We start from the raw sequence: 27,564 nt of genomic DNA, 5'->3' as shown, positions 1-27,564 counted from the left end.
GAAGTTGGACACTTAACCGACTGAGCCATCCAGGTGGGGAGGGGGCAGAGAAAGAGGGAGAAAGAGAATCCCAAGCATGTCCGCACTATTAGTGTGAGCCTGATACAGGGCTTGAACTCACGAACTGTGAGATCATGACCTGAACTGAAATCAAGAGTCAGACGGTTAACCAACTGAGCCACCCAGACACGCCAGGAAAATTCTTTTTTAAAGAACCTAAAGCCCCTGGGTGGCTCAGTTGATTGAGCTTCTGACTCTTGATTTCGGCTCAGGTTATGATCCCATGATTGTGGGATTAAGTCCCACATTAGGCTCTGCACTGCGCGTGGAGTCTGCTTAAGACCCTCTCTCTCTCTCTCTCTCTCTCTGTCTCTCTCTGTCTCTCTCTTTCTCTCTTCCTCTGCCCCTTTCCCCCATTCTCTCTGTCTCAAATAAATTTTAAAAAAAGATGGGAGATACAGAGCATGTTTATGTGTTGATGGAATGATTCAATAAGTAGGGAAAAACGGATAATGCAGAGGAAGGAAAGGAGAAGTATGGGGTTGAAGTTCTTGAGAAGGTGAAAGAAAGATCTGTGCACAAGAAGAGGGAGTGGCCTGAGCTAGGAGCAGGAGCAGGAGCAGGTAAGGTGGTAGGTTTGATACTGGGGGACAGGAAGTCCTGTCTAATGGATGCCGCTTCTTTTTCAGTGATATAGAAGACAGGCTCAACATTTGAAAATGAGAGAGTTGTGAGGTATTCGTCTTAAAAGTGAACTTACAAGGAGAATGGAGGATTATAAGACAATGTGAGGAAAAAGTTAGAGTGGAAGACAGTAGGTCAGGTTGTATGATTTTCATCAGTAGCTCTCAGCTGTTTTCTTCTGATTCGGGCATGGTTAATTTGGTTCTGCCAGGACTGGGTTTTTTCCAGGTGAATATGATAGGGGAGGAGACAAAGGAGCTGAAGATATTTGGGAGGGGATGCTTATAATGGTGGATCTTGGGATTTAAACAAGGTAAAAGGAGAGCCAGGAGGAGGTGGGGGTCGCTAATGTGGAGGTCTGGATAAAGGCTGGATGTCCAGATTGTCATAGGGGGAACAAGAGTCAGTGGGCTGGGAGGAAAGGAGGTAGTGGTTTGTGTGGGTGCTTGAGATCGTTTTTAAAATGACTGGGTCTCTAGTGAGACTGTGAGAATGAATGACGTAGGGTGGATTATTTTTTTTTTAATTTTTTTTTTTAACGTTTATTTTATTTTTGAGACAGAGAGAGACAGAGCATGAACGGGGGAGGGTCAGAAAGAGGTAGACACAGAATCTGAAACAGGCTCCAGGCTCTGAGCAGTCAGCACAGAGCCTGATGCGGGGCTCGAACTCACGGACCTCGAGATCATGACCTGAGCCGAAGTTGGCCGCTTAACCGACTGAGCCACCCAGGCGCCCCCGTAGGGTGGATTATTATGAGGGACAGCGTCCATGTGAGTGCTGAGGTCTCCAGAAATGATGATAGGAATGGAGCTGAGACACTCGCCCTGAGACTTTCATGAATGGGGGCAGATAATGGGAGGCCTGTATGTGAAAAGAGTTTGGGGAAACTTAGCAGGATGGCAGGAGTTCTTCAAGGAGGAAGGCAAAGAATGTTTGTCGACAGTAGTGAGAAGCTATCTTCTGACCCTGATGTATGGATGTATAGCTTCCACTTTTTTTTTTTTAAGTAGGCTCCCTGTACAACATGTGGCTTGAACTCACAGCCCCAAGATCAAGAGTCGCATGCTCTACCAACTAGGCCAGCCAGGTGCCCTAAAATAACTTCCACTTGAGAGGGCTACAGTGCCCTCAGCAATATGTCTGATTCAGTCAAGGAAAATTTCACAGAAGAGGTTGAGAAATTAAGGGAGTTTACTGATTACAATTCAGGAGTCCCAGATGGCACAGGAGAAGGACTTGGGGGGGGCTAGAAAAAGTGGTGACATTCTGGAAGTTAATGGACAACTAAGGGAGCCTTAGCTTGGTGACAGGCCTATGGAGAGGGCAGCAGTGAGCCCAGATTAATACTTTAATGAATAAGGGGAAGTGGTGGAAGGGCAGCTCTGTTGATAATGGCAAGGAATATGTCAGGGACGGGCAAACAGGGACTGAATTTGATGGGATTAGTCCTACTAATAATCTCTTAGAAGAGGGCTGTCAAGCTGTGATCCTAATCCTCAGTTGCTCTGAGGCTTTGAGCAAGTACTCCTTGCTGCAGGCTCCTGTGTCTTTGGTGTTCTTGGCTGGGAAATAACAGCCAGATAAAGAGCCGTTTAATATTTTGTTTTATTTTTATTCATTGGCAATACTTTGTGGAGCCAGTATCATCTGAATTTCAGTTATATTCATTTGGCTTCTACACTGAGTCATACTTTAAAACTAGTTTCAGTTTAGATACTCTAAAAGTAGAAAGGGCTGTTACTAGATTATTGTCTTGACAGCACAAGTGTTTATTAGTTGTAACAACAGGCGCAAGTCAAAGCACCCTTCGTTGTGTCAGTAATGGATTTTGAATTATTGTAGATTAAGAAAAGAAAGAGATGAAGAACGCATTAAAAAATTTGTGCAAGAGGAGGCTGTCAGATTCCTTTGGAACCAGGTAAACCCATTCCTGCTGATTTACCTAATGTATGAACAAAGAAACATTCTGGATTTATGGAGATAATCATAGAGTATTCAGGCATATTAAGCACTTCTTCTAAAGGTTGAGGATATGGTCTGTGTTCTTTGCCACTAACTCTGAACCAGGCCAGTGAATTTCGTTACATTTTATTTAATCTCAAGAAAAATATTTTCATAATTTTGGCCACAAAGATAAACTGTAAAGATGAAGGAAAGCACTAAATTGAGGGATGGTGTCATAATTTCCACTAAGGAGAAAAAACCCAATTGGAAGTTTTATGTAGTTGTCTTTCTTGTTTTATCTTTTGGGAATATTTGAATATAAGGTGGCTAAAATGGTATATGATGGCTACAATATGCATGTCCTAAAAAGAATGCATGACTTCTTAGGAAAGAGAGTTTGAATCCTGTAATAATAGCACACATCAGAGATAGTTCAGACAATCAGTTTTACTGTTATTTTATCTCATCAAATATTTTTTTTAATGTTTATTTATTTTTGAGAGAGGGAGTGTGCACGCATAGGGGAGGGACAGAGAGAGAGAGGGAGACAGAGGAGCCAAAGCCCAGGCTCCAGGCTTTGTGCTGATGGAAGAGAGCCCGATGCAGGGCTCAAACTCACAAACTGTGAGATCATGACCTGAGCCAAGTCAGACACTTAACTGACTAAGCCACCTAGGTGCCCTTTTCATCAAATATTTCTTAATGATAATTTCTTGAAAACATTTTTATAAATGAGTTTGTTATAATAGGATTTTGCCTACAAAATTAAGAAATAGTTACTGATTTCTAAGGTTTTATAATTACTAATAGTAGGGGAGCTGTTAAATAAATTATAGAATAACAACATCATGGAACATTATGAAACAGTTAAACAGAATAAGGTAAGGGTATGAACTGATGACCTGGAAAGATCTCCAGAATAACATTGATCAGTGAAAAACAGCAAGTTGCAGAACTTAAGGTTCTGCTTGATTTTAAAAACATCATGTGTATTTAAAAATACATAGTAAAAGGTCTGGAAGGACACACATCACACTGCTCTCAGTGATTACCTTAGAGGGTGGTCAAAGGGAAACTAAAAAATTCATAATTGCTTTCTTGTTGCAGATTTAACTGTAAAATTTTGAGATTTTAATTATAATATAAAAATGTAAAGGTCATGTTATCAAGTGCCTGGGATATTTTTAGGTATTTTAGAGTTGTATATGCTATATATTGTTAGATAATGTTTAAAAACTCTTACCTTACATGGATATCTACAATGAGATTTTTATTTTAGAGAATCTACTTATAATAGGCTCTAATCTGTCTTATTCAATAGACTTCAGTTCATACTCAGCACATTATTTACCCCTTAGTCATGTGCTGTTGTGCTTCTGATAGTTCTTCCAGTAGCAACAAGAGAATTGCTTTGGCCCATCCTAACTCTCCTGGTGAGGACCTTCTGTTACCAAGGATGTGCACCACTTGTGCCAGCCTGCTTTAGGCTGGGAGTGCTATGGAAGGGGTAAGGGGAGTCAGGCCATTTCTAACTCAAGTTCTGCCGTCTGCCATTTATCACCTTCATGAGTATTGGGAAGAAAGCTTAAAGAACATTGTAAAACAGGCGTGACTTTTATAATAAAACTATACCCTTTGGTTTGTAGGTAAGGTCTCTACAAGCTTGGCAGCAGATGATGGATCAGCGTCTAAGTTCCTGGCATACTGATGTTCCTCCTGTATCAAGTACTCTAGTGCCATGTAAGCCTCCGTTACTCACCCAAAGTCAGGAGCCCTCTTCTGATCAAAATCCTGACTGGTTTATTGCGCCTGATGAGGCTCCTCAAGAGAAATCCTTACCAGAATTTCCAGACTCTGGTTTTCATTCTTCCCTAACAGAGCAAGTTCACTGTTTGCAGGATTCTTTGGATTTTGAAAAAAGTTCCACAGAAGGCAGTGAAAGTTCCATAATGGGGAATTCCATTGACACAGTCAAATACGGCAAAGAGTCTGATGTAGGGGATGTTAGCGATGAACATGGTGAATGGAGTAAGGAGAGTTTAAACAACGAGCAGGATAATAGTCTACTTGAGCAGTATTTAACTTCAGTTCAACAGCTAGAAGATGCTGAGGAGAGGACAAATCTGGAGGAAGGCACAGGAGATAGTAAGCTTCATATTGCTCCTTCCCCTGAAAAGTTAGATGCCTTGTCTGACAGCACTTCTGTAGATGATTCTCATGGCATATCTCCTGCTTTGCAAGATGAAATCAGCCAGGCACCAGAAAATTGTAAATTAAATGCTGAAGTTCAAGGGCAACAGTCAGACTGTGAGTCTGCATTTCAGGTACTGCATGTTGGTATTACTGTGTAGCATGTGTGGTTGCTTGGGAAGCAGAAATCTACTTTTACCATTTTCACTTGCCCTTTTTTTTTTTTGAAGGGGACTATCATCCCCATTTTGTTACTATTTGTATAGAATTTGTATTCTTGTCTCATGTTTTCCATATTCTAGATACTGAGCTGACTCTTTGTTTTGATTTTGTGAGCTCTTAGTTGTAATCTATCAAACAATATTTATATTGAAAGCTATGTGCACTTTATTTCCCAACAACTGAATTGCATCAACAGTGTTCCTGTTTTTCAATGTACTCATTGCCTTTCAAAAACAAACTAGAATATCTTCAAGAAAATAGAACAATTTACCTTAAAGGTATAAATAAGAGAATTTAGATTTTTCTGTATGTCAGGAGATTAATTATATAGTAAGGAATACTGTTTGTTAAAGTGAATATAAATGAACTCAAGAAATTTTCCAGCCTCCTTGGAATAAGAACATATATTTCTAAGCCCTTTCCCTCCCTTATGAGTCAAGGAAAGCCTTCTTATCAGCAAATAGGGAGAAAAAGTAAGATTATAGGATTTTTCAGAGGAAAACGATTAAATTGTCTCATGGAAAACTTTAATGTCATGTATTAGTTTTAACATATGAAGCAAAGTGTTCCATCTAGCATTAAAATCAAGCTTATTTAAAGAGACAATACAAGAATTTTCTCTTAGATATGAAGAGAGCAGATGCTAGGTTCCATTCACTTGGAATAATGTCACAGCAGACATTGTCTTTTCATTCAGTGCTTTTTTACCCTACAGATAACCATTTCTGTGCCAACATACTATGTTCATCTTCTCTGATCCTGCTTTATATTTGCTTATGTATTTCAGCAGAAGGTCCATGGCCATTTACTTCATTTTTTGGCCTCTGCCTCATAGTGAAGAACATTTAAAATAGTATTAGTGATAGAATATGAATGACTTTTTTTAAAGGACTATTTTCTAAACAAATTTCTGAAAAAGTGCCACATTTGGAAGACAGTTTAATGGTGGCTAAGAAAAAATAAACCTCACTTATTTCTTGTTAAGAAGAATATAGATCAGTAGCTTCAGGAAGAGATGATAATATTGTGTTTGAGTGTTATAGATGGATGCATTTGCAAATCAAGGAAGTTTGGTATTTTAATCTCTGAGAATGTTAAAGTATCCTTGAACTACACTATCTGATTTCCCCTGATCTCTGGACATACAACTATTTAAAACTATGGCAATACTTAAGTGTTCTCTAAATTTAGGTGCTAAATATCAAAATTCATTTTTCTGTTACAGTCACTAGATCTCCTTCTTTGAAGTTATATAAAATAATAACTTCTGATCCTTCACGAATAAAGTCAGGGATCACATGTTATACTTTGTTGATAGTTAGGAACATTTCTCCAGTGTGGGTAAAATGTATTTTTCTCTGTTTATAAATATGTAGCACTCAGGTTGAGAAGACTTGTATTTCATTCTCAGAAATCCAGAATCTTTTGAAAAGGAAATATTTTCTGTCTCTTCTAAATCAAACAGTCGTCTTACATTGAAAATTTTCCCTAGTGAAGCATGTGTAACATTGAATGCATATTAATAAAAATAGAATTTTTTTACTTTTTGAATAATGCTAATTATCTTTTATGAGTGATTTTGAATTTCTTCTTAAATATACCCTATTTTTCTATTTTACAGTTAAGTGCCTCATTTGCTGCCCATAGTTAGACACAGAAAAACCAACTTGCACTGCACTAATACTAAAGTGCTGTTCATGGAAAATTAATTTCTCATAAAAGTTCCTGAAATGTCATGGTTCAGTATTGCCTACGTAGGTTTCTGCTGACAACTTTTGCCCCTTTTCTGAGAAATGGCAAAACACACCTAAATTCATTTGAACATCAGCATTTGTCAGCAAGATTTCCTTTTTTACCTTTCCCTTGTTTTTCTAGCCCATAAATAGCATTAGTGTACTTTTATTTTAAACTTGGCAGATTATGATAAGGCTTAATGTTTTGCTCTTCATTTGATAGAACTTTACTAGTGTTTTGAAGTGCAAGAATATTAAGTAGACCCCTACCTTAACTGTACAGATCATTTTGGATGTAGATAGAATGAAAATGATGTAAATTAGAATGCAAGAAAACTGTGGCATAGACTTAATATATTTTAATAGGTTTTACAGTGTAATTTAAAATACCTTATGTAAGATATTTGATGTTATCTCTATGGGCAGTGCATTGGTCTGGCTAGAGAGAATGGGTCTAGTAAAGTTTGGGAAGTTGAACTTTAACATGGTCTTTGTGTTTTTTCTTATAGGAGATTAGTTTAGCTGTGCTACTTTAGTTCGTATCCATTTTCTTGCTGTATGGAAAATTCAGTATATCAATGAGCTATTCTTCCAGAAACACAGAATCCTACCATGTGAAAATTGGAAGGAATTTTAGAGATTATCTGTTCTAATCTCTTTGTTTTAAAGATGAAACTAAGGCACAGAAAAGTTAAGTAACTTGCTTGATGTTGTAGCTAGTTAGTTGTAATAAACTGAAAACTTAAGAATTATTGTATTCCAAAATTTATCATACACTATTAATTTTACATTTAGTAAGTCCATAGGAAAATCTTTTTGAAAGACAAAAAATCCCAAACTTCTAACAGAGCTCGAACTCTACCACTTGAAGCAAAATTGCTCATAGAAAAAGGCTAAGTCATTAAGAACTCTTAAGTAAATTTTCTCCAAGAAATGTGATTTAATTTAAATGGTTTTTAAATGTTTTATTTATTTTTTTTGAGGAACAGAGCATGAGTGGGGGAGGGGCAGAGGAGAGGGGACAGAGCATCGAAGCAGGCTCTGTGCTGACCTCAGCGAGCCACCCAGGTGCCCCTAATTTAAATAGTTTTTAAAGATCAGTCATAGAAATTAAAAATTTTGAAGAACAATTGCATCTTGGAGTACATTTATTTCATGGAAAAATATAACAGGTTGCGGAGATATCTAAGATTTTCTAGTGAGATCCTGAGTTTGTTTATATTTCATCTTCAGTTTTACAGAACAACAGATGTCAGAGTTTTAAAATGTCCCATCATGATAATTGATATAAACACAATATAGTTTGGTTTTATAAGCTTAAATATGAAAGGCCTCATAATATGCATGTTTTAGGGAAATATTTAACCCCACACTTGTTTGCATATATGGAAATAACTTTATTCTTAAATAATGTGGGTACCATTCTTGAGTGTGGATTTTTCTTTTATTTTTGTTTTGGGTTATTTTAAATATGTAAACACTATATTAGTATTTTCCTGTTATCTACTTAATACAAGTCTAGTTTTACTTTTGTAAGTATTTTCAGAAACAATATGAGCTTAAGATAGTATACTATCTCCTTGGTACTTTTTTGGTGCAGATTCTTAGATTTGGATTTATAACAATAATATAAACTATAAAACCTTTTTTTTTCTGGAGTAAAAAGGGAAAGTATAGCATGAGTTTGATCAGTTTCCCATTCATAAATGAAAAGAAAAAGACTTAATTTTTAATGTATATCTTTATTTTGTCATGTACCTTATTAATGATATTTATTATATTGTAATATTTTAACTTCTAAAGTATGTGATTCTTTTGTTCATAAAAATGAACATTCTAAATATTTCTGGTGATATTGCTTATACTGATCAAACCTATTGTGCCATATTAAAAATAAAAGTCAAGTAAACAAAGCAGTTCTCACAGTCTTGGAGTAAAATAGATAGTCTTTTTAAAATGAGGTGCATTTTATTTGTGAATGAGTAGAAATCATACTATATTTTCATTCCTTAATTGAAATAGTAGATAGCAGGAATCTCTCAGTAGTGGCTTTGTTCATTTTCCAGTTAAATTTCTTTAAGCATTTTGTGATAATTTTAATGTTGACAATAAGAGTTTAAAAATAATTTGAGTTTAGACCATTTTTAGATTTCTCTTTAATTTTGTTTTAGAAATAGATGATTTAAAGTGGTTATGATCTGTTTTATGAAGGCTTAATATTTTGTATTGTACTTATTTAATTTGTATTTGAGTCTCTAATTCTAAATAAAAAGTTTGTACATTTGTTTGAGTGATTCATCTGTTTATTATAGTGATTAGTAGTAATGGTTGTTATTCATTGTGTTTATAATTAATGGGTAATTAAAATTCAGAACAAATTGCAGATAGAATTCTAAGAAAGATCTACAGTATAGTTGTTATATAAGTGAGTTTACAATAATACAGTCCTAGCCTTATGAATACGGGTAGGAAATGAAAGAAAAGCTAGTTTGTAGTTTTATTTGGTATAGATTTCATTGCTTCCAGGTAATGGGTAGAGAAAAGCAGATTATCCTCACAGATCACAGATGACACTGTCAGATACTGTTGAAACCTGGTGCTGAAAGTGTTAGGGAGTGAATGAGTAAGTAGAGCACAAACCGTCTCATTTGACACAAATGGGACCTGTAGTTGGTTGGTTATGGACTGAATTATATCCCCTGCTAAAATTCATGTGTTGAAGCCCTCCCAATGTGACTGTATTTGGAGATAAGATCTTCAAGGAGGTAATTAAGGTTAAATAAGGTCATAAGGAGGGGGTCTTAATCCAATAGGACTGGTGTACTGTAAGAAGAGGAAGAGACACAAGATACTCTCTGTGCATGCCCAGAGGAAAGGCCACTTTGAGGACACGATGAGAAGGCAGCCACCTGGAACCCAGGACGAGAGAGCTCAACAGAAACCAACCTGCTGAGACCTAGATCTTGGACTTCCAGCCTCCAGAAATATGAGAAAATAAATTTCTATTGTTTAAGCCACTCAATCAGTGGTATTTTGTTATGGAAGCCTGAGCAGACTAGTACAGTTGGATAATCAAAATTTGGTTAGGGCAGGGAATCATAAAAAATTACATATACACTTTAAAAATTTAATTGAGATATAAATGACATAGAGTGAACTGCATGTATTTAAAGTGGACAATTTAAGGGGTGCCTGGCTTGCTCAGTTGGGAGAGCAAGCGACTCTTGATCTCTGGGTTGTGAGTTCAAGACCCATGTTGGGCATGAAGCCTACTTAAAAAATAAAGTGGACAATGTAATAAATTTTGACACTTATACATGCCTATAAAACCAGCACAACAATCAAGATAATGAACAGATTCACCCCTCAAAAGATTCTTCATTTCCTTCACAACCCCTCCTATTTTTTATTTCTTTTACTCAGCATGATTATTTGGGAATTATCTGATAGTTCATTCCATTTTACTGCTGAGTATAGTATTCCATTGTATGTACTTGTTGCATTTTTTTTTTAATTTAAAAGTTTTTCCAACCTTATTGAAAAGTGTTGACATATTGTGTGAGTTTAAGATATATGGCATGATGACTTGATATACGTATATATTACAAAATGTTTACCAGCTAAGGTTAGTTAACATATCCATCACCTCACCTAGTTTTACAATTGTATGTATGTCTGTTGAGAACATTTAAGATGTATTCTCTTAGCAACTTTCAAAGAGTTTTATGGCATCAGGTCTTATGCCTAAGTCTAATCCATTTGGAGTTAATTTTTGAGAGTGGTATAATTCAGAGGTCCAGTTTCATTCTTTGGCATATGAATATTCAGTTTTCCTGGCACCATTTATTGAAGAGACTATCCTTTTCCTATTGGGTATTCTTTGTTCTCCTCTTGAATATTGGTTCACCATCTTTGCATGGGTTTATTTCTGAGCTCTTGACTCTGTTCTATTGGTCTATGTGTTTGTTTTTATGCCAGTTATCATACTGTTTTGGTTACTATAGTTTTGTAATATGGTTTGAAATCTGGAAATGTGATGCCTCCCACTTTGTTGGTCTTTTTCAGCTTTGGCTATTTGGGGTCTATTGTGTTTTTATATGAATCTTAGGAATGCTTTTTCTATTTCTGTAAAAAAAAATGCCATTGGAATCTTGATAGGGATTGCATTCAATCTGTAGGTGGCTCTGGATAGTATAGGCATTTTAACAATATTAATTCTTACAACCCATGAACACAAGATCCCTTTCTATTTATTTGTATCTTCCTCAATTTCTTTCATGATGACTTTTAGTTTTCAGTGTAAAGATCTTTTCTCTCCTTGGTTAAATTTATTCCTAAGTATTTTATTGTTTTTGATGCTATTGTGAATGGGATTATTTTCTTTATTTCTTTTTCAGGTGATTTGTTTTTAGTTTTAGAAAAACAACTTATTTTTCTATGCTAGTTTGGTATCCTGCACCTTGACTGAATTCATTGAATTGTTCTGACAGTTTTTTGGTAGACTATAGGATTTCATATGCAAACAGACATTTTTACTTCTTTCTGACTTGGTTGCTTTTTATTTCTTTTTCCTGCCTGATTGCACTGACTAGGACTTCCAGTGTTATGTTAAATAGGAATGGTGAGAGTAGGCACCCTTGTTCCTGATCTTATTGGAAAAGCTTTCAGCTTTTCACCATTGAGTATGGTGCGTCTTGTCATATGTGGCCTTTGTTATGTTGATGTCAATCTATTGAGAATTTTTATCATAAATGGATGCAGATTTTCTCAAATGCTTTTTCTGCATCTGTTGAGACGATCTTATAACTTTTGTCTTGCAATGCATCCCATTTATTGATTTGTGTATGTTGAACCACACTTGCATGGTATATGATCCCCTTTAATGTACTTTTGAATTTGGTTTGCTCGTATTATGTTGAAGAAATATGAATCTATGTTCATCAGGAATATTGGCCTGTCTTTTTTTGTAATGTCTGGCTTTGGTATCACTGTAATGCCAGCTTTATAAAATCAGTTTAGGAGTGTTCCCTCCTCTTTGCTTTTTTGAGAAGAGTTTGAAAGGATTGCCATTAATTTTTTAAATGTTTCATAGACTTCATCAGTGAAACCTTTTGGTCCTGGGCTTTTCTTTGTTGGAAGATTTTTGATTACTGATTTAATCTCCTTACTCATTATTGGTCTGTTCAGATTTCTTTCTGATTTACTCTTGGTAGGTTGTATGTTTCTAGGAATTTCTCCATTTCTTCTAGGTTGTCTAATTTGTTTGTTGGTGTATAATTGTTTATAGTTGTCTCATGATCCTTTGTATGGTATCAGTTGTAATATCTCTCCTTTCATTTATAATTTTATTTATTTGGCCCTCTATCTTTTTTTTTTAATGTTTATTTTTTTTGAGAGAGAGTGAGAGTAGGGAAGAGGCAAAGAGAAAGGGGGAGAGATAATCCCAAGCAGGCTCCATGCTCAGTGTGTAGCCCCATGGGATACCATGACTTTGGAATCATGACCTGAGCTGAAATCAAGAGGAGGATGCTCAACCAACTGAGCTACCTGAGCACCCTCTATCTTTTTTCTTGGTTAGTAGAGCCAAAGGTTTGTCAGTTTTGTTTATCTTTTCAAAAAGCCAGCTCTTAGTTTATTAATCTTTTCTATTCTTCTCCTGTTCTCTATTTCATTTATTTATGTTCTAATCTTTATTATTTCCTTCTTTGGTTAACTTTGGGTTTAGTTTGTTCTTTTTCTAATTTCTTGAGGTGTAACGTTGGGCTGTTTATTTGAGATCTTGTTTTTTTCCTGATGTAAATGCATTTATCACTGTAAACTTCCCTTTGAGAGCTGCCTTTTTAAAATTTTTTTTAAAGCCATTAAATTTTTTTGTTTCATCAACTTAAAAAATGTTTATTATTACTTTAAAAAATATTGTCAATACAATACAGTGTATGCGCATAGTTATAAAATAACTCTCCTGCCCTGTCCTTTTCTCCCTACCCCTGAGATATCTCTTCTGGTATTAATTAACTTCAGTATACTGTTTTCACTTGATCCCTAAGTTTTAGACATTTTCTACTGACTTCCTTTTATGATAATTAAGGACTTGGCTCTGTACCACCCTCCACATTTCTTCCTTTTCTTTGAATAATGGCCATAATTTTAGTAAAGTCAGAATTCAGTTAAAGAATTTTTTTAATGTTTACTTTTGAGAGAGAGAGAGAGAGAGCAAGTGGAGTAGGGGCAGAGAGAGAGAAGGAGACACAGAATCTGAAGCAGGCTCCAGGCTCTGAGCTGTCAGCACAGAGCCTGACACTAGGCTTGAATTCACAAACCGTGAGATCATGACCTGAGCCAAAGTCGGACGCTTAACCGACTAAGCCACCCAGGCACCCCTAGAATTCAGCTTTTATATTATTATTATGTAAGTAAATATATTTTACTGTATAGGCTACTATTATACTATGATCGCCTTTCCTTTCTTGTATTTTTATTTTATTATTTTTAATGGGATTTTCCCCCTTATTCATTTATTTTTATTTATTATTATTTTTAATTTTACATCCACGTTAGTTAACATATAGTGTAATAATGAATAGAATAGGATGGAATAGAATTTAGTGATTCATCACTTATATATAACACCCGGTGCTCATCCCAACAAGTGTCTGATGCTCTTTGCTCATTTAGCCCTCCCCCCACCCAGTACCCCTCCAGCAACCCTCAGTTTGTTCTCTGTATTTAAGAATCTCTTATGGTTTGTCTCCCTCTCTGTTTTTATATTATTTTTGCTTCCCTTCCTTTATATTCATCTGTTTTGTATCTTAAATTCCTCATATGAGTGAAGTCATACGATATTTGTCTTTCTCTGACTTATTTCTCTTAGCATAATACACTCTAGTTTCATCCATGTTGTTGCAAATGGCAAGATTTTGTTCTTTTTGGTTGCTGAGTAATATTCCATTGTATATATCTATATATACTACATCTTCTTTATCCATTCATCAGTTGATGGACATTTGGGCTCTTTTCATACTTTGGCTATTGTTGATAGTGCTGCTATAAACATTGCGGTGCATGTGTCCCCTTCAAAGCAACACTCCGGCATCCTTTGGATAAATACCTAGCAGTGCAATTGCTGGGTCGTAAGGTAGTTCTATTTTTGTTTTTTTGAGGAACTTCCATACTGTTTTCAGAGTGGCTGCACCAGTTTGCATTCCCACCAGAAGTGCAAAAGAGTTCCTCTTTCTCCACATCCTCACCAACATCTGTTGTTGCCTGAGATGTTAATTGGTGAGGTGGTATCTCATTGTGCTTTTGATTTGTATTTCCCTGATGATGAGTGATGTTTAGAATTTTTTCATGTGTCTGTTAGCCATCTGAATGTCTTCTTTGGAAAAGTGTCTATTCATGTCTTTTGCCCATTTCTTCACTGGATTATTTGTTTTTTTGGGTGTTGAGTTTGATAAGTTCTTTATAGATTTTGGATACTAACCCTTTATCTGATATGTCATTCGCAAATATCTCCTCCCATTCCATCAGTTGCCTTTTAGTTTTGCTGATTATTTCTTTTGCTGTGCAGAAGCTTTTTATCTTGATGAGGTCCCAATAGTTCATTTTTTGCTCTTGTTTCCCTTGCCTCTGAAGACATGTCAGGTTAGAAGTTGCTATGGCTGAGGTCAAAGAGGTTGTTGCCTGTTTTCTCCTCTAGGATTTTGATGGCTGTCTTATGTTTAGGTCTTTCATCCATTTTGAGTTTCTTTTTTGTGTATGGTGTAAGTAAGTGGTCCAGGTTCATTCTTCTGTATGTTGCTGTCCAGTTTTCCCAACACCATTTGCTGAAGAGACTTTTTTCCATTGGATATTCTTTCCTGCTTTGTCAAAGATTAGTTGGTCATACATTTGTGGGTCCATTTCTGGGTTCTCTATTCTGTTCCATTGATCTGAGTGTCTGTTTTTGTGCCAGTACCATACTGTCTTGATTACAGCTTTGTAATACAGCTTGAAGTCCGGAAGTGGGATGACTCCAGCTTTGGTTTTCTTTTTCAGGATTGCTTTGGCTATTCGGTATCTTTTCTGGTTTCATACAAATTTTAGGATGGTTTTAGTTCTGTGAAGAATGCTGCTGTTATTTTGATAGGGATTGCATTGAATATGTAGATGCTTTGGGTAGTATTGACATTTTAACAATATTTATTCTTCCAATCCATGAGGATGGACTGTTTTTCCATTTTTTTGTGTCTTCCTCAATTTCTTTCATAAGCTTTCTGTAGTTTTCAGTGTATAGATTTTTCACCTCTTTGGTTAGGTATCCTATGGCTTTTGGTGCAGTTGTAAATGGGATCGATTCCGTGATTTCTCTTTCTGCTGCTTCATTATTAGTGTATAGAAATGCAACCAATTTCTGTGCATTGATTTTATAGCCTGCAACTTTGCTAAATTCATGGATCTAGCAGTTTTTTGGTGTAGTCTTTTGGGTTTTCCACATAGACTATCATGTCATCTGCAAAGAGTGAAAGTTTGCCTTCCTCCTGGCCAATTTGGATGCCTTTTATTTCTTTGTGTTGTCTGATTGCTGAGGCTAGGACTTCCAACACTATGTTGAATAACAGTAGTGAGAGTTCCTTTCTTGTATCTTTAAACATTTTTCTTGGAATTAAAACTGCCCTATTTTTTTTTGGCCCCATAAATATATACTCACTCTTATTTTTTTCAGATGCTCCACTAGATCTACTGTACACATTTAACAAGTTTTCCCCAAATAATTTCACAAGTCTGATCATCTATCAGTTATCACTCCCTCCCTGCCCTACCCTTTTACTCCTTTATTCTACTCCTTAGAGTATAGATCCTTCTGCTCTGATGTTCTTTTTGTTTTTTTTTTACTTTGAAAGTAAAAAAAAAAAAATTAAATTTGAAATAGTTGACACACAATTCTGAGAACTGCTTTGCTGCATCCCTTAAGTTTTGGTATTTCACCTTTCCATTTTCATTTGTCTCAAGATATTTTTTTATATCCCTTTAATTTCTACTTTGACTCATTAGATGTTCAGGAATGTGTTTAATTTCTGTGTATTTGTGAATTTTCCAGTTTCTTCCCGTTATTGATTTCTAATTTCACTTCACTGTGGTTGGAAACATACTTGATATAATTTCTATCTTCTTTACTTTGTTGAGACTTGTTTTGTGACCTAACATGATCTATCCTACAAAATGTTCCATGTGCCCTTGAGAAGAATGTGTTCTGCTGCTTTTGTATGTAATGTTCTGTGTGTGATTATTAGATCCATTTGGGTCTGTACTGTTGTTGAAATCTGCTATTTCCTTACTGATTCTCTGTCTGGATAATTTATTCATTGTTGAGAATAGGATGTTAAAGTCTCCAGCTATTATTATATTGCTATTTCTCCTTTTAGTTCTGGAAGTATTTGTTTTATACATTTATGTAATATATCTGATATTCGGATGCATAAATATTTATGTTAGATCTTTTGATGAATTGACCCCTTTATCATCACATACTGACCTTCAAAATTCAGAGAATAGTACACAAAGACTGAAGTTTTATTACATGTAAAATTTACCCCCCAAATATCAAGTAGGATGTCAAGGGGTCTTAGGATGGAGTGTGGACTATGACAACATATATTCACTGAAGGGGGTAGGAAAAAGGGAGATGACCTAAGTAATTTTAGAAAACTGTTTCGAGTGGATAGTATGTGTCATAGTCCATTTAGGGTGCTATAACAGAATACCATGGATTGAGTGGCTTATAAACAACAAGTTTATTTCTCACAGTTCTGGGGTAGGAAATCCAAGATCAAGGTACCAACAGATTCAGTGTCTGGTGAGGGTAGCTTTCTGATTCATAGATGACCACCTTCTTAGTGTGTCCTCACATGGTGGAAGGGGCTAAGGAGCTCTCATGTGTCTTAAGCAAAACAAAGGCATACATAAAGAAAGTCCCACACAGGGCAAAACATCCAACACAAGCTATGAGGTCTCTTTCATCTCTTGCTAAGGAAGTGTTGCAGGCTAAGGCCATATGTATGAACGACTGCATGCATGAGACTGCCTTTCCCAGCAAGAGGCAATTAAGGTTAAATGAGGTCATAAGGTAGGGCACTAATCCAACGAGACTGGTGTCCTTATAAAAGAAGAATGGAGAAACAAGATGGGGGTGAAGGTAGAGATGCTTCAGATGACACTCCGCTTCCCTGTGGCTATGTTCTAGATTGCCAGTCAGGCTGGGTAGTTTGAAGATTATGTCATACAGCACAAGAGGGAGCTGAGGCTACCTATGAAGGAGGACCAGCATTGAGAGCTAGAAGGATTCAAAGACAGGATATGGAAGCAGCAGGAGGAGAAGGTCTGCACTGTCCAGAAGAGCTCCTGAGGCCTCCAAGTGCCTGAGTCCTAGCCCCTCCACCTATGATATAGCACACACAGTTTCTGGAAAAAAAAAAAAAAAAAAAGGAGGATGAGGAGACATAGAAAGGTATTTACCTACAAGCCAAGTAGAGAGTTCTCACCAGGACCTGAATCAGCTGGCACCTTGATCTGGGACTTCTAGCTACCAGAACTGTGAGACAATAAATTTCTGTTGTTCGAGCCATCCGGTCTATGGTATTTTATTATGGCAGCCTGAACAGACCAATACAGACACCAAATAATTCTTCCTTCTAGTCTCCTACCCTTGGCAGCATTTTCTTGTGGCCTATGGTGTTTTGGGGGATAGGGTGGTTGGTACCTAATATGACAGTCATCGTTTATTTTGAACAATGGTTTGAGAAGTTTGGGGGCCTAAATTTTAGTCGCTTTTTCAAAGGGTTAAGAAGCAAAGTGACTGAAACAGGAACTGATATGGGATCAGAAGTGCTTGTGTCCCAAGCTTCTGCCATCAGAGATGGAGCCAGATGGCTGGTAAATACCCCCCAAGTTAGCTGCATCAGAAACAGGCTTAATTTGCTTATCTAACTTTAAAAGATCCATGCTTTGTGTTTCTTAGAGAAATAAAGTTTAGTAATATTAGCATCTAAACTTTTTTTGCAGGTAGGTCAGAAGCAAACAGTTCCTTTGGTTTTTATGATGACATACAAACCTTATGTTCTCATTTTTCCTCCCAGTTCTCAAAGTTAGATGATCATAAATGTAGCTTTTAGAAATTCCTTATGCCATGTCACAACCTGAGGTAGAGGATTAAAGAGGAAGAGATTTGGGACACTGTGCTAGGGGACTTTTCATTTGTCATTTAATTTATTCCTAAATGCAGGTAGGGTTGCCCCTAATTTACAGTTGAGGAACTGAGCTGAGAGGAGTTGAGTACTTTGCCCCCTGCTAGTAAGAGGCAAAGCTGTAAGTCAGACCCAGTCAGGCCAGGATCCAAATCAAATATTTTCTGTATGATGGTATCTTTTCATTGGGAGTGTGGTGACTTTGTAGTCAGAGTTATTTTAATGAATTAATAGTGATATGCAGGACTCTCTGGTCCTAGGCATTCTCATTTGTGGCTATAATGACTATATATATATATGTGTTATATATATATATATGTGTGTGTGTGTGTGTGTGTGTGTGTGTGTGTCTTTATACTCAAATGCCTCAGAGTTATGAGTGCCTGTGTGCGAATGGGGTTATCAGGGATCACTAATGTGGTCCAAAACCATGACCTAGAAGTCAGCATGTCCTGTTTAAGTATTTGCCACTTGCCAGGCAGCCTAACTGTGAAAGAATAGGTGATGGGGTGTCTAGGAGATAGGACTTACAGCATAAGTTTATCATATGGGGCTCTTCATCCCACACTGAGGCAACGGAAGCCACCTTTTATGAGTAGGCCCTGGAAGACTGAATTTCTCCAGGAAGGAGAATGAAATGGTTACTGCAGAAGAGACAGCCCTGTGTAGAAGGAACCTTGTTTTATTCCACTTATAGGTCTAGGCACCCATGCATGTAGTCCTGCCATGAAAACATCTGAATAAGCACGTAGAGTCCATTGTGGTCAGTAAATGTAAAAATAATTAGTGGTAGTTGCAGTTTATATTAACTCCTCTTCAACCTTGAGATAATAGTCTGGGGGGAGGTCTATTTTTAGAGTCTGCGTTTGGCTCGGATAAATTCCATTAACTCCCCTGTGCACTGAAGAACACAGAGCAGGCCGCAATCCCTTCCAGCTTTCTGAGCAGGGCTTCTGTCTGTCTTCCAAGGACTCCTCTCAGTTCCTGAATGTCGCATAGCTGCGCACCTTTTCCCGCTTAGAAGAATGTACAAAATAGGATAACCCGGAACTGGGGGGGGGGGGCGGGAAACGTATGCAGGCATTTTTGTCCAGAAGTCCTATGCCATATAAAGGAAGAGTAAAAGGGACGGGGCTGTTTTAAGGGCAAATAGACTAAGTCGACTAATTGCAAGCAGGTAAAGACTCAACGACTTGCCGTCTCGGTGCTGGTGCTTGGCCAAGAGTGTTTTCTGGTTGAGGAAACAATAAATTTCGCCACCGACAGGAAAGATGGCCCAAGTAGGGGCTTATCCGGTTTGGTCACTTTCGCTGACAAGAAAAAAAGGCTTGAAACCGATTACCCGTAGGAAACCTTGGTGTTCGAAGGCGAGAGGAGCCGGTCCCGAGAGTTCAGGTCACAGCGGTGCAGCGAGGCGACCCCCCCTCCTGCACGCAGGAGCCGGGATTCCAACGCTTCCTCGCCTCGCGGCTCAGAGGTTCGCGCTCGGCACCCGCGGCTGTCAGTCAGCGTCCTGGGCCCGCCCCTCCCGGAATTCGACCAATCGTAGCCGGGAGTTGGGGGTGAGGCGACGTAGCGGGGCCAGGAAGCAGGGGCCGGGCGGTCTGGCGCAGCGGCTACAGATCGGGGCGTCTCTATGCCAGGCGGCGGGAGAGCGCAAGGAGAGCAGCTGGGCCTGGAGGTGAGTGCGGGACTGCGGGTTGTACGCGGGCGCCGGCTGGGTCCTTGCCGCTCAAGCGACCCATTGCCTGGCTCCTCGCGTGCGCCTCTCGTCTGCGAAGCCCCTTACTCCGCGCGCGACAGCCCCTGAGTCCCTGGCCTGGTGCAGAGGAGCTCAGACAAGGGGATCGCGACCGGGGGCACTGGAGCCAGAAAGGGGAGACTCTGGCCCTTGGAGGGGGCAGAGCTGCAACCCCGGCAGCCTCGGACCTGAGTTGCCCGAGTCGCTGCAGGTCCCGGTAGGGAGGGGCGGGGCTGGCGCGAGCATCTCGGTCCTCAGTTTTCTGCACGTGCTGCAACGCCGGCAGGTGCAGCTGCCAAAGACCCCTCCCTAACCCAGTGCGGTCCATTTTGCGACGCCTCTCTCCTTATTCCCCAATCTCCGGTTTCGTTGCTGCTGTGGGCCCCAGCTGCCACTTGCCTGGCGATGTTCTCACACTTTGGACTCTTCTGGCATTACTCAGCTGACGCTTTGGGACATCAGATTCAGATCGAATGGGGAGAGAAGAGTGTGACTTTGCAAGGTGTGATGTGGAAACCCTGGCCTGGATCCGTTTGATCAGAGGCCACCAGGGTGGTGGTCAGGGGCATTCTCAGTCAGGATTTATGTGAATTTTGTGTGTAATTGTGTGTAAAATTTTCCTTTCTTTTCATTATTTAAAGGAGGATTGTTGCCGTATTTCCTAAAGATGAAGAATCACACTGCTCAGTGGGCCTTCCCCCTCCTCACTGTGGTTATCATTTGGAACATCAGGGTGTGCTTGAAGCTGGCGGGACTCCCAGACCCCGATCATTAATTGTCTGATTCCATGCAGTGGAGACAGCAACACACTATTATTCCTCCATGGTGTTTGGGTTCTGCTTTTCTTTGACTGTGCTTAGTTCTCTTCTCTCCTTGACAATCTCTGGCCTGATACAGTGCTGTTATTTGTTACTGAGAAAGGAAACGAAGGAAAGGAAAGTGAAGTGAGGTCGGCTGTCCCTATTGCCCTGGATTCGGATTGTCCTGAGGGGACAGTGTAGGTTACAATTCAGAGATTATTTTGGAAATGCCATCCCTGACTGAATGATAGGAGTAACACCCCTGGGCACCGCATACTAGTGGTTCCCCTATTTGGCTATATATTATGATTAAATATTATAATATTTGGAGACCTCTTTTAAAAAGCTGTTTCTTGGGACTTGCTCCCACAGATTCCTATTCAGTGTAGTCTGATTCTGAGTCGAGTCTAGTCTAGTCATCGGCGTTGTTAAAAGCTTACACGATGATATTAAGGGGCATGCAAGGTTAAAGAACACAGCCTATTAATGTGCTTTATATTTTCTTATAGCACTTAATACTCTGTGACTTAGTTAACTGGTTTGTTTACTTCTCAACCCCTCCCCTCCATGGAAGCATGGGGTGCTGCTTTGGTGGAAGGGCAAGGAAGGCCTAGGTGAGTCAGCACTTTGGGTGTGTGAGATGAGGGTACATGAAAGGGAACTAGAATCAGAGGAACCAAGTCCTGCAGACTTCTGCTGTGCTTCATCTTTGTCCAGGAGTTGACCTTGTTTGGTGATCCATCATTTTCACGGTCTTGGATAGGTCTCCAGTTCTTTCTCTAGATCCTGGCCCGTTAAGTTTCAAGGTCTTACTCAGTCTCCTATGAAACATAGCTGCTCTTTGTTATTTATTTTTTGAAGTATAGTTGATATACAATATTATATTAGTTTCAGGTGTATGTCACAGTGATTTGACATTTATGTACATTATGAAATGATCAGCATGATCAACGTAGTTACCATCTGTCACCATACAAAGCTATTACAAAATTATTCACTATATTCCCTGTGCTGTATTTGCATCCCCATAACTTATTTATTTGGTAACTGGAAGTTTGTACCTTTTCATCCTCCTCACCTATTTTTCCCATCCCCCCATTTCCCTCCGGCAACCACCAGTTTTTTCTGTATATTTATGAGTTATATAGCTGCAATTTGGAAAGTTTGATATATAAGTATTTAAGTTTGGGAATATTCCTTATAAATCTGTCATTTGTCTCATGTAGGGGTCTGTGTTTTCTAAATTGAAATTCTAGACACTTGGTCTGAAAAGCACAATTATATAAATGTGGATAGCAGTTCAGAGTATTTAGGATGGGGCGTGTGCCAGAAATTGGATGTGTGGTTATCCTCTAATACATTGTCTTTGTGAAATGGTTGTCTAAGAACTTTAGTTCCCTAGAGGATGGGTTTACTGCTTGATTTTCTCTTCAAAGTACTAGCTCAACTATCTCATTGATGTTACTGACAACTGTAATTCCAAGTGATGTAAGCAATCACTTTGTAATTCTCTTATGAAAGAGGGTGGGAGGTCCAGTAGGTAATGACAGTCTAGGGTTGTTGTGATGGACCATAAAGAAGTTAGATTGGCTGGCAAGTAGTCTCAATCAACTTTGGAGAAAGAGACTCAACAGACCACAAATTTTACTTTCTGCTTGTCCTTTGAACATGAATATGAAACATGAGTAAGGGGTGGACTGACAGATCAGAAGGATTTGAAAACAAGACCACTCAAGTTTAAATTCCTCATGAAGTAATCATAACTTTTAGATCTGTCTGGACACGCTTGTTTTCTGTAGGTAGGATGGATTGTTGAAGTTCATGGTTATTCTAGTCTTTAAGAAAAATAACATAGGAAGCTTTTATCTTTTCTTTTTCAGTTATATTGCTATTTATAAAGTTTTGACCTTCAGCTCAGCTCTGGGAGTGATTTGCCGTGTTTAAGTTCATATATGTAAACATCCAGTTACGGTTTTTTATTAGTAGTAAAGGAAATGTTTCTCCTACTATGTTGTACTGAAATCTATGTGCATCTCAGTAGAAAATTATACTCTTGATTTCAAATACGTTTTCCTTTACGTTCAGTATCTTTAACCTATATATCATGTGCTTATCTCTGCTGGAGCAGGAAGAATGGTATATAAATGAAAAAACATCAACCTATGCTTTGAATGTGGCAAGAAGAGAATAAGGGCTACTGTCGTGATTGCTTGAATGTAGGACTTCACACTGGAAGAAAAGTTAGATGTAAACTCTAATTTCTTAGTTGTAATAAGCATCTCTTCTTGGGAATTGGAGATTTCAAAAAAGAAAAAGGTAAATTACATTCAATAATAGAGTTTATTTTCAGTTGATCTAGGAAACTTTTTCTTAGAGTCATTCCCATCTAGCACTTTTGTTTTTATTCAGTTCTAAGGCAATTTGAGATACCAAATGATATTGTTCTGCTGTCTTGGCAAACAGCTTTCTTGTTATAATGCCTAGGTTTTATATTGGTAGGAAAATAGCAGAGAACTGTTACACATTTCTTCTTTCACTTTGAAATTTTTCAGTTTGTTTGTTTGTTTATTTATTTATTTATTTATTTATGTATGTATGTATTATATTTTAAGTGTTTATTTTTGAGAGAGAGAGAGCGCGCACAAGCCAGGGAGGGGCAGAGAGAGAGGGAGACACAATCTGAAGCAGGCTCCAGGCTCTGAGCTTGTGAGTGCAGAGTCTGATGCAGGGCTTGAACTCAAGAACTGTGAGATCATGACCTGAGCCAAAGTCAGAAGCTTACCAAACTGAGCCACTCAGGCACCCCTGAAATTTTTCATTTTAGCTTGAGTTGTTTTCCTATATTTGCTTTAATATTCTGTTTCTCCTTATGGCTTATCTTTATTACTTTTAGAAACCCGCTTTTTTCTTTATATTTGTGATTTTTATTTCCTGGCAAAAAATTAAGACATCGAGATAAAGATGAAGGAGAAAAACAGAAACTGCTGAGAGGTGACACCTATCAATATTTTAATATATGTCTTTTTAAAATGTTTATTTATTTATTTTGAGAGAGAGGGAGCATGAGCAAGGGAGGAGCAGAAAGAGAGGAGAGAGAATCCCAAGCAGGGTCCTCACTGTCAGCACAGAGCCCAACACAGGACTCAATCTCACGACCCTGAGATGATGACCTGATCCAATATCAAGTCAGATGCTTAACCGACCGAGCCACCCAGGTGCCCCTAATATTATGTGTCTTTCTAAAGAGAGGTCTCAGTGCTCCTCAGACCACATTTGCTTAGATGTACAGATGAGTCTCTCACATCTCAGTGCTGTACTTGCTCATGGCGGGAAGTCAGGTCTTTTCTTGGCATGACCTTCCAGGAATGACTTTCAGTTTAAGTCCCTGGCTGTGAGGGGCTTCTTGCATATTTGCATTGCTACCTGTGTCCCTGTGGTCCCTGTAGCTCTGGGGTCTGCTGCCCTTGCCATCCTTCTCCACCACTGGCTGCCGCTGTGCTGCTGCTAACTGGCTCTGAATAACACATTGTCTAAACTGCTGGCGTTTCCACAGTACACAGACTATGCTTCCTATGGTGCTGCTGAATTTCTGTGGAGTGTCATCTTTGGCCTTTTCCCTCTCTGGGCATAAGAGAAACCTATGATTTTTATGGCCAACTCCTCGAGAAGGGTTTCTATAGAGGAGCAGTGTGCCCTGTTGACAGTTATTTCTTCTATTTCACTGCTATTCCTTCCCAGAATTTACAGGCACTTTGAGGTGAGTGGGTGCCTTGGTGTTGGAGAGGGGTGGTGTTGAGGGCTCATCACGTGGTTCGGTGTGTGGTATCCCTGTAGAGGTGGTCAGGAGTGCTGGATCTGTTCTAACTCAATTTAGGAGGGGAACCACCTCTTCCCTAATATGAGTGTTAGCTTTTCCCTGAGAATTTCTGGCGCCTAGTACAGTGTGTGGTACAGAACAGGCTTCCATAATTATTTGTGGCATGGATGGTTGAATCCACATATATCACGTAAGGGAAGACGTCCTGTGAGGGAATCAAGGAAGTATGATATATTGTTATTACGAAGCAGCTTTTTCTCTGATACATGGTTTCTGGTTTGTGTTTAAAAACTTTTTCTTTAATGTTTGTTTATTTTTGATAGAGAGACAGAGTGACGAGCCAGGGAGGGGCAGAGAGAGAGGGAGACACAGAATCCGAAGCAGGCCCCAGGCTCTGAGCTGTCAGCACAGAGCCCCACGCGGGGCTCGAACTCACAGACCGTGAGATCATGACCTGAGCCGAAGTCAGACGCTCAACTGACTGAGACACTCAGGGGCCCTTGTTTTTTGTTTTGTTTTGTTTTTAAATGTAATCATAATTGGTGTAGTCTTGTCATGGGGACAAGAACTACAAATACAGAGAAGTGAAATCACTGAGAAGTGAAATGAGAAGAGAGTGCTGTGGGAGTTCAGAGGATGGAGAGCATGCTAGAATAGCTTAGCCCTGTCTCCTTTATGAAGCGCAGGTGAGGAAGAGTTGTTGTGGTCCCTGCGCATGGGAATGCATTGGATAGGTGGAGTGGAAGAGTGAGGGGGTGGCGGGGCATGCCAGACCCCATACAGAGCTAAAGGGAGTGCTGGTGCAGCGAAGTGTTCCCAGATCCTCCCACGGCAGTTATGCACCCTTTCACCTTGCCTTCTCCACCCTGCGCTCTGGTCCTCCTTGGAAAGTCTCGCTAGGAATAAAATATGAGTACTTTTTCTGCTTACCTATATCAAAATAACAACTGGGAGGGGCGCCTGGGTGGCGCAGTCGGTTAAACGTCCGACTTCAGGCAGGTCACGATCTCGCGGTCCGTGAGTTCGAGCCCCGCGTCAGGCTCTGGGCTGATGGCTCAGAGCCTGGAGCCTGTTTCCGATTCTGTGTCTCCCTCTCTCTCTGCCCCTCCCCCGTTCATGCTGTGTCTCTCTCTGTCCCAAAAATAAATAAACGTTGAAAAAAAAAATTAAAAAAAAAAACAACTGGGGGAGGGGAGCATTTTGAATTCCTTGTGTGGGAGAACAATTAGGAGCAGCAGGCTCTGACATCCTCCACCTCTAGCATTTATGATGATGGATTTGGGTGTCCTCTTAATTGTTGGGCTTAGTTTTTCTCTCCTGCATCTTCAGGGCAAGTGTCTTCCTTTCTGTGCCGTTACTCAGCTGAGGGAGGACCAGTTCCACATCTGCGCTGAGAGAGCTGGAAATCCAAAGGGCATTTCCTATCCCCTGCCATGCAGAGGGACAGCACTGTTTTCTCGAAGTCAGGATGGTTTGCACAGTATCCCAGATCTCCTCCTAAAATCACAAGGTTTCCTCCTAATGCTCTTCAAACACAATTACTTTAGGAATGTTATATGACTTGAACTATAAGAGAAGGGGAGGGATTTTATTTACTTAGACCTCTAGAAGTTGAACAGTTACTTTAATTTTCTACCTCTAAGAGTTTGAAGACATTCTTCTTTGCCTTTTTAAAAAGTTAAAACCTAAATAGGTTGCAGGACAACTATCACTGTATTTATATGGAAGCCTGGGGTTGGGTTTGAGCAAGTTGTCTGGATATGGAACAGATCTCACTGTGCTCTGGCTCTTTGCTTTCTCCTCATGACTCTGGGCCTTTGAGAAGGTTAAGGAAGAAGAAATGTCATGTCCTTCCTCTTACCCCACCCGAGACCGTTGCAGTTGGTAATTTGTGTTCTCATCTCCCCTCTTTGAAGGAGTCCCTTGAAGAAAAATGTGCTTTTTAAATCAACCCCAGCCTCTCCTCTGTACAAAGAACTCTTTGTGATACTAGCAGAAAAGAAGCAAATTAAACTAAAAGCTTATCTGCAGCTTAGAAGAACAAGGAAATGGAGTTTTGAGGAGTGGAGGTAGCCTGGCGTCAGCCATGGGTGATCAAGACACAGCCAGACAATGTGGATCAATTTCTTCAAACTACGGCTTTTCTGCTGCCTGCTTGCAGTGCTGATGGTGGTGGTGTTGGTCATCAATGTTACTCAGGTGGAGGTGAGTACGTCGTATACTCCTTCATGACTAAGGGAACCAAATTAAGGGTTTGGGGCTAAGTAGCCTGGGAAATGTTGGTCATCAGAAAACTTACCCAGGCCATAGCTTTTGTTTTCATTTTCTCAGTAAGGGTTTGGGTCCCTTCAGTGGTTATATCCTGTGTTGTCACAAAAGGTACAGTGATGAAGATGACAGACATGGTTTCTTCACTTATGGAGCTCATATTCTCAGTGTGCACAGGAGAAAATAATGAGTAGTCATAATCATACAGTAATAATAAATGATAGTTTGAAATTGTGAACAGTACTATAAAGATAGGAAAGCAGGCTACTCTGTAGCAGTTTAGAGAGATGAAGGAAAGCTTACTCAAGGAGGGGACCTTTTAGCGGACTCCCAGCAAAGAGCTGAAGTGTCTCAGAGGAGGGAGTTGATGAGTCTGTTCTGAAGACTATCACACAAGGGCAGAGACTGTGTCTTCCTGAACCCCCTCAACTGCTTGGCACTGCGAAGGAACTTAGCAGTATCCCCCTCCCCCACTCTGCCACTCACTGCACAGATTCATAGGACACCAAAATTTATGGAGTGATTCTGTATAAGATGCTGCTGTCTGTCTTGTTGGCTTGTGGTACTTCTCAGGTCCAACGTAATGATGGTGTTTCTCTGCTTATTGGGTTTTGCTACAGATTGAATGTCTGTGTCCCCAAATATTCGGGCCCTGTGGGAGCTCAGATTACTGTTGTCTTTCATGCTTTCAAGTGGTTTTTTTATTCCGCCTCCAGGAGTTTCATCATGCACTTGTGCCCTCCAGTACTCTGCCAAGTACGCAAGTGGGACCCTCTGTAGATCTCCCAAGATATCTCTCTCTCTCTCTCTCTCACTCTGTACGTCTCCTCCTGTCACTCTGTCCTGTGGATTCACCTTGGTCTTTCAAGACTCGGCCACACCTCTTCAACTTGAGCAGTTGGCCAGGCCCCACTTGGGTTCTGCTCTCCATGCTGCAGCCTGG

At 39.4% G+C, this 27,564-nt stretch overlaps 2 protein-coding genes across 2 annotated transcripts in view; both read left to right on the top strand.

Moving 5' to 3' along the window:
• Positions 1 to 7,791, top strand: part of CEP97 (centrosomal protein 97) — a 29,517-nt gene extending 21,726 nt beyond the window's left edge. The window contains exons 10-11 of the mRNA XM_030329517.2: positions 2,530 to 2,605; positions 4,278 to 7,791. Coding sequence (XP_030185377.1) covers positions 2,530 to 2,605; positions 4,278 to 4,982 — 781 coding nt within the window. The 3' untranslated portion in view covers positions 4,983 to 7,791. The remainder of the gene's footprint in view (positions 1 to 2,529; positions 2,606 to 4,277) is intronic.
• Positions 7,792 to 19,559: 11,768 nt separating this feature from the next.
• The window catches only part of NXPE3 (neurexophilin and PC-esterase domain family member 3), a 42,595-nt gene continuing 34,590 nt past the window's right edge, over positions 19,560 to 27,564 (top strand). Inside the window, exons 1-2 of the mRNA XM_030329706.1 lie at positions 19,560 to 19,676; positions 26,270 to 26,558. Of these exons, the coding sequence (XP_030185566.1) occupies positions 26,466 to 26,558 (93 nt within the window). The 5' untranslated portion in view covers positions 19,560 to 19,676; positions 26,270 to 26,465. The remainder of the gene's footprint in view (positions 19,677 to 26,269; positions 26,559 to 27,564) is intronic.

Source organism: Lynx canadensis, chromosome C2 (genome assembly GCF_007474595.2).
Source record: "Lynx canadensis isolate LIC74 chromosome C2, mLynCan4.pri.v2, whole genome shotgun sequence".
NCBI lineage: Eukaryota > Metazoa > Chordata > Mammalia > Carnivora > Felidae > Lynx > Lynx canadensis.
This window is presented reverse-complemented; position numbering and strand designations above follow the sequence as displayed.